We start from the raw sequence: 7,618 nt of genomic DNA, 5'->3' as shown, positions 1-7,618 counted from the left end.
TCCTATTCTTAAAACCTGCACTAGATACTTAACACGACAAAAGCACGAAACATAACCGCAGTGCTCCAAACGTATCTTTCTCTGTAGATAGCTATTCATATCTTGATTACTTATCATGCTAATGTTCATTGCTATAATGTCTTATTGATATTCATTTTAAGACATTAGTCAGAGTTCTACACCCGTATCATGTCATCGGAAGCCAATTTTCGCTCCCGGAAGTCCCCCGGAGGTTCCGGTCAAGGTGGGGCACGTCGTGCTAGCTTGGCACATCGTGCCCTTAAAATTTTCATGAAGGGCACGTCGTGCCCTTCCTTGTGCACGTCGTGCACCCCTGGTGGTGCACGTCGTGCACCCTTGTGGTGCACGTCGTGCACTTCTGGTAGTGCACGTCGTGCCCACTTCGGGGACGATGTTTCCGACGTGCTCTAGACCATTTCTGAGGCCCCAAATCATCCAAAAATCATTCCAAGTCACATCTAACTCATATAAACACTTAACTTATCACTTTACACCTCAAACGTATCAAGAGTAACTCGATTTATATCCGAACGATTCAAACGTAACTTTTCAAACGAAACAGCCACTAACTCAGAAAATTTCACCATCAAAACGAAACTCTTACCTTGATTTGAGGGTGTAAAATGATAGAGGATCCTTTCCTCGTTCCGTGGCCGCGAGAATCGCTCAATTCCGAGTCCGAACGAAGGAGTTATGTCGATTTTAAGTTTGATTGCGTTACGAAACTATGTCGCACGTCGTGCGACACTCCTAAACAGGCCCAAACATCATCTCGACATGCTCCCAACCTCCCTAACTCATTCCGACATGTTTCTACGTCAATATAACACAATATTCAACTCGTATATCATTGAAAACATCAAAAACGACGAGGTTACGATTGATTCGATTCGCTCAATATAAAACAGCCCGTATTCATTAATTCCAGCAACAAAAACGTCGAGGTTACCTTAATTTGAAGCTCAAATATGGTAGAGGACTGAATTCCGAACAATTCGATATAAAGAACGCTCGATTTGGACGAGAAACGGCGAAACGGCGGCGGAACGTATCAATCGTCATTTCCTTTCTCCCTTCCCTTCTGCTCCTTCTCTTCCTCTCTAGAATCATCTGATTCCTTTCTTTCTTTTATATACATGTTGGCTAATTTGCCACTTTGATCCTTCATTTCTTTAACTTAAACCAATTCCCTTTTAAACTTTCTAATTTAACCATACGGTTAAATTATCCTTTTAACTCAATTAATTACGTATTATTTATATTTGTATAAATAATACTAACTCAATATTATTATTTTCTGTCAAAATCTTTTGATTACTAATCTCGAGGCTTAATTGGCTAATTTACACTTTAGCCCTTGAAACTTTTCAAAAGTTATAATTTAGCCCAAACGCATCCGCGTCCAAATTTTAAAAGGTCTCTGATTGACCCGAAACTTTTACCACATATACTATAAAACATTTCGCGGATCTTGGCGAAATAATTTCCATTTTAAGTCGTAGTGGCTAAATTACCACTTTAGTTCCTGTACCTTATTTCGAGCTTTTCTTTACATTTTTTCTTCTAATTCCAATTCTAACTTTAGAATTGAAATATAATATTAAGTTTCTCGAAAATTATTTCCAATATCGCCACCCTGGCGAAACAGGACTGGACACGTAGTCCAATTAAATGCTTCAATATTTTGGGTATTACACAACTTTACCTGTTAGCAAGTCAAACACTTAGACACAAACTATGCAACATCCTTTTCATTTCGCTCCACCAGTACGTACCCTTGAGATCGTGATACATCTTGGTAGAACCCGGATGAACACTATAAGCTGACTTGTGCGCTTCCTCCAGAATATGGTCTCTCAAACCAACCGAATCCGGAACACACAGTCGAGAACCGTACCTGAGAACTCCATCCGCCAGAACAAACTAAGAATTCCCATCCAGATGGATCTCATCCATAATCCGTTTCAATTCTGGATCCTCAGCTTGTGAAGCTTTGATCCTATCAATCAAAACAGGTTACACCTGCAACTGTGCTAACAAACAACCTCTCTGCAAAACCTAAAATCCGTATCCCGAAGCTAACAAACTATGCCACTCACGAACCATGAGTCTCCGCCCAACCTCAGAAATATATGCCAAACTGCCCGAAGACTTGCGACTCAACGCATCGGCTACCACATTAGCCTTACCCGGATGGTATTGAATAGTACAATCGTAGTCTTTCAGTAACTCCAACCATCTCTGCTGCCTCAGATTCAACTCGCGCTGATCAAAGATGTACTTCAGACTCTTATGATCAGTAAAGATCTCGCAAGTCGCACCGTACAAATAGTGCCTCCAAATCTTGAGAGCAAAAACCACAGCTGCTAACTCCAGATCATGAGTAGGATAATTCACCTCATGCTTCTTCAGCTGGCGAGAAGCATAGGCAATCACCTTGCCATGTTGTATCAGAACGCAACCCAAGCCGATACGAGAAGCATCACAATACACAGTGAACCCCTCAATGCCAGATGGAAAAGCTAACACAGGAGCTGTAGTCAAAATCTCTTTGAGCTTCCCAAAGCTCGTCTCGCACTTGTCAGTCCACTAAAACTTAACACCCTTCTGTGTCAGTTTAGTTAACGGCGCAGATATTCTGGAGAAATCCTGCACGAACTGACGATAGTAGCCAGCTAACCCCAGAAAACTTCTGATCTCAGTAACTGACCTCGGCCTCTGCCAATCCATAACCGCCTCAATCTTCGTCGGATCAACCTTGATCCCATTCTTTGACACAACGTGTCCTAAGAAAGTAACTTGATCCAGCCAGAATTCGCACTTCGAGAACTTAGCATACAGCTGATGCTCACGCAAAGTCTGCAGTATCGTTCTCAAGTGGAAAGCATGCTCCTCCTCACTCCGAGAGTAAATCAGTATGTCATCAATTAACACAATAACGAACTGATCCAGAAACGGCTTGAATGCCCGGTTCATCATATCCATAAACGCTGCTGGTGCGTTAGTTAACCCAAAAGACATGACCAGAAACTCGAAATGCCCATACCGCGTTCTGAAAGCAGTCTTAGGCACATCGACGTCTCGAATCCGAAGTTGATGATACCCGGATCTCAAATCAATCTTTGAAAAGCACTTAACACCCTCCAACTGGTCGAACAAATCATCAATACGAGGAAGAGGATAACTGTTCTTGATAGTAACCTTGTTCAGCTGTCTGTAGTCAATACACAGCCGAAAAGAACCATCCTTCTTCTTGACAAACAACACAGGAGCACCCCACGGAGAAGTACTTGGTCTGATAAAACCACTATCAAGCAATTCCTGTAACTATTCCTTCAACTCTTTCAGCTCTGCAGGAGCCATCCGATACGGCGGTATCGAAATAGGAGCTATTCCAGGAGCAACACGATACAAAACTCAATGTCACAATCAGGTAGTAATCCAGGCAACTCCTCTGGAAACACATCAGTGAACTCATTCACTATCGGAACACTATGCACATCACCACTGTCAGCCTCTAAATCACGAACCACCGCTAAGAAAGCCTGGAAACCCTTGCCCATCATACGCTTAGCCTTGATCGCCGAAATTAGATTCTTAGGTGCTTCCGCCTTCTCCCCTTGGAAATAAAAAGGCATATCACCAGGAATCCCAAACACAACTGACTTCCCACGACAGTCGATAGAAGCAAAATGGCGTGAAAGCAAATCCATCCCCAAGATAACATCAAAAGATAACACGTCAAGCATAATCAAATCAGCACTAAGATCTCTACCATGTATAACCACAGAACAAGACGGATAAACCACATCCACCACAACACAGTCAGACAAAGGCGTAGATACAGATAAAGGCTCTAACAACCTAGATGGTGTCACACCCAACTTAGCAGCAAAACTCGAAGAAAAAAAAGAGTGGGTTGCACCCGCATCAAATAAAACCAAGGCATCTAAAAATTAAATGGGAATAGTACCTTGAACCACGGCGTTTGATGCACGAGCATCCTGAGGAGTCAAAGAAATTACTCTGGCCTGACCCTGTCCCTACTGCGGTGCCTGAGAAGAACTGTAACTACCCGACCCTCTACCACCGTTTCCACGGCCACCAAAACCATGCCCTCCTAAACCACGGCCCCGCTGGCCACCAAACTAAGCGGCAGGTTGAGAATACCCTGCCGAAGGAGTGAAAACAGGTCTCTTTTGCTGAAAGACCGGCTGAGCAACACTAGCCGACCACATCTACTGTTAAGATGCCGGACACTCCTAAGAAAAATGACCCTGCTGGCCACAAGCATAGCAACTACCTGGTGCCACTGTGCACTATCCCGAATGTCTGTGCCAGCAGTTCTGACAAAACGGAACGTTAGAAGTACCACTGTAACCACGACCAGATCCACGGCTACTCCCACTGTAACAAAAACTGTGAGAATACGGCTGATACCCTTTTCGAACACCCCCTTTCTGAACTCTTGTACTGGGAAGGCTTGAACTGATAGCTGCTACTACCACTTTGCTATCCACTACTATGAACAACACCGCTCGCCTTCTTTGTCTCAGTCATTTTCATAAAGTGCAGTAAATTTGTCTCCATCCGACGGGCACTGTCCACTACAATAGGAAATTCCTTGTGCGGCTCAGTCAGAAGACTGATAAAATCAGCGCCTAAACCCTTCACATACCTGTCGTTCACCCTCTGCTGCTCAGTCTGTAGATCTGGGGCAAAACGACTCAGCCTCACAAACGCAGTAGTGTACTCGTTTACCGACCTGTCTCCTTTCTTCAAAACCAGCAATTTGTCTCTGTGACCCTCTGTCACTGAAAAAGGTAAGTAGAAATGCTTGAATCGAGTCACAAAATCCGCTCAAGTAATAGTAGCTATTTCAGCACGAATGGCACTGCGAAACCAATCACTTGCAGGACCCTTCAAGGACATTTCCACTAACATAACAATCTGCCTCTCAGTACCCAGCAATCTCTGAGCATTCTGCTCAACTTTCTACAGAAAGTCTAGGACATCGCCGTCGCCCGAAAACTCAGTCGACTTTAGCCTTGCATAAGCCAACACCAAATCCTTGTCAGTGGTTCCGCCACAACCAATTGCAACACCGCCAGCCTGTGGTACCTGCTGCTGCACAATCTGTCACAGCACAGCATACTGGTTTTGCATGGCGATCTGTCCCGCCTGCAGTTGCACTTGATTATTTTGGAGTGCAGTGATCCCAGCCAGAAACGTCGTGAAGTCAAATGGATCTATAGGAGCTTCTGGTACACCTGGTGCCTGAAAGCCCGCACCACCACGTCCCCTACCTCTGCATCCAGCAGCCTGACCTCTGCCACCCCGTCCTCTGCCAGCTCGGCCTCTACCAGCCTGAACTCCACCTGCACGTCCCCTGCCAACTTGAACCTCTGGTTCATGCTGGTCAACCTCAATAGACATAGCGTCGTCAGCTTCAGCCTCAGCCTGAGCTGCAGCATGCCTACAAGTATTCATTCCTAAGAATGAAACAAATAAATCTCAAACAATGCCTACATGGCAACAACTAGAGTATAATTTAAATAGTTCACAAATCAACAATTTATCCAGAGTAATAACGATAACCTTCCAAAGTAAAGAAAAAATTTCGCAAAGTAAAACATCAATAACACATAAGACCGACTCAAACATTCCTAAAGGTGAAGGTAGAAAGTTTTGAAAATAAATGATGACGTTTCAAAAGACAAGACTTGAATCATAATTCCGCAGTAGATCCTATGACACAATAATAGCACTTAACATGCCTTAAAACGATAAACACATAACATGCAAAAATTTGGCCTTAGTTCGAAACTAAAGCTCTGATACCAACTTTGTCACGACCCAATTTCATGAATCGTGACCGGCGCTAGGGTCTGGGTATGGTTGTATCAAAACCCGTAGCAAGCCTTGCGGAAATCAAATAAACATTTAACCTGCAGAAAACTGTTCGAGGGCAACCGAGACTCCAACCTAAGTCTAGCAATTTATATTACAGTTCTAATATAAATAACGTAAATGTCCAAAATGCTCAACAGCATGCCTTAAATATAATATAAAAATAATCCAGTATAAACATGCCAATAATAAATAATCGATCTAATCGAAAATCCCAAGTGCAATAACAAAAGTAATATACAAACTAGTTCTACTGCGGTCTAAGAGTTCGAAAACAGAAACTAGTTTAAATAACATAAAAACCTCTGAGGAATCAAAAGAATCGGAGTGGACCAGCTTTCAAATCATAAACCTGGAAAATTTGGGAAAACAACGGGGTCAGATATACTGAGATGAGTTCGCAATACTATTTATATTTATTAAGTTTAAAACCCTTAAATCAAAACATATTATACTAATATAATATGATTATGGAAAACAGTATTGAAATGATCCCAGCATAAGTATGACATAGCATACTGATAAACCCAGAGTGGACGGGAACAAATCCTCGTCATATATATACCAGCGTAAGCAAGACATTAGTCTGCCGATTCCCAGAGTACTCACTGGTGCACACAGTCTCGATACAAGCCTATCGAGTAGCTAGTTTCAATCTAGATCCATAGTCCGTAAAAACAGTTCAAAAGTATTATAATATTAAAATACGATGCGGTACTTAATAAAGCGGTAAATAGCACTACAAACTCACTGCTTGCTTATCAACGTGAAACTTCGGCAAACAGCTAACCCTGGTTCGACTCCGGAGCGCGAGTAGTCGAAGAGTCTAAAAATAAATCATACGTTAAAATCGCTCCAACCCCTAACTCTAAGAATACTAGACACCACGTATGACTAGCACAATTAATAAGCCAGATAAAATCACAGAAAAACACAATCTCAATTAAATTGTAATGCCATAATTAAATCAAGCCTATTGAGTTCATATTTAAAATTCATCCGAAATACTAATTAATTAATATTTAATTAATAAATAAAATCTTTTCCTCAAATAGTGAGTTAGCCGAGTTTCTTAAAACTACCAAGCTAATCTCACATGTCGGGCAACCCAAGTCTAACCCGACCAAACCATAAAACCAGAGTTATAAACCACAGTTTATAATTTAATATTTACTAAAATATTAATCAATATCAAAATAGAACCTAATATCTTGAAACCCAAGTAATTAAAGATTACCGGCAAAATATCTCCTTAAATAAATCAATAAATAATTAGAAAGGGTAAATTACAAATTTAGCCAAATTGGCATGCTAAGCCAAAATTTCAATTTATTAAATAACAAAATAAAGCTAAAATATAACTTTAATCCCAAAGACATTCTAAATCAAAAATCTTAAATTACCGATTAAATAATAATTAATAATAATAATTAATTTAATTTTTAAATATTCAAATATTATTTTTATGCCTTAAAAACAATATAATTAATTTGACAAACTTTGAAATTAAATAAAATCTCCAATACTTATTTGATATAGTCAAAATATAAAATCACATATAAACTATGATAAATGGGCCAAAATAACGCCCAAAATAAATTTCAACTTATAAATAATAATATTATTTAAATTGTTAATTAATAAGTCGAAATCAATTTCGTAAATTAAAACAAAAAATCAATTTAAA

General features: G+C 40.6%; 1 protein-coding gene across 1 annotated transcript; it reads right to left on the bottom strand.

Annotated features, from left to right (window-relative positions):
* Window positions 1–1,712: 1,712 nt before the first annotated feature.
* LOC126672437 (uncharacterized) lies at window positions 1,713–5,511 on the bottom strand. The gene is made up of 8 exons (XM_050366386.1): window positions 5,446–5,511; window positions 5,086–5,157; window positions 4,932–5,016; window positions 4,564–4,835; window positions 4,325–4,516; window positions 2,779–3,258; window positions 2,625–2,670; window positions 1,713–1,726 (listed from the first exon to the last, which is right to left on the bottom strand). Exons 1-8 carry the CDS (start codon window positions 5,509–5,511, stop codon window positions 1,713–1,715), a joined length of 1,227 nt encoding a protein of 408 aa, XP_050222343.1.
* Window positions 5,512–7,618: the final 2,107 nt, after the last annotated feature.

Source organism: Mercurialis annua, linkage group LG3 (assembly GCF_937616625.2).
Source record: "Mercurialis annua linkage group LG3, ddMerAnnu1.2, whole genome shotgun sequence".
In the NCBI taxonomy this organism is placed as follows: Eukaryota; Viridiplantae; Streptophyta; class Magnoliopsida; order Malpighiales; family Euphorbiaceae; genus Mercurialis; species Mercurialis annua.
The sequence above is the reverse complement of the archived record's forward strand: the minus strand, read 5'-3'. Positions and strand labels throughout refer to the sequence as shown.

Coding starts and splice junctions, on each gene's coding strand:
- LOC126672437 (XM_050366386.1), bottom strand. CDS start 5,511: ATGAATACTTGTAGGCATGCTGCAGCTCAGGCTGAGGCTGAAGCTGAC. Junction 4,836..4,931: donor GTCCTTGAAGGGTCCTGCAA/GTGATTGGTTTC, acceptor TACCTTTTTCAG/TGACAGAGGGTCACAGAGAC. Junction 3,259..4,324: donor ATAGTGCACAGTGGCACCAG/GTAGTTGCTATG, acceptor AAGGATGGTTCT/TTTCGGCTGTGTATTGACTA.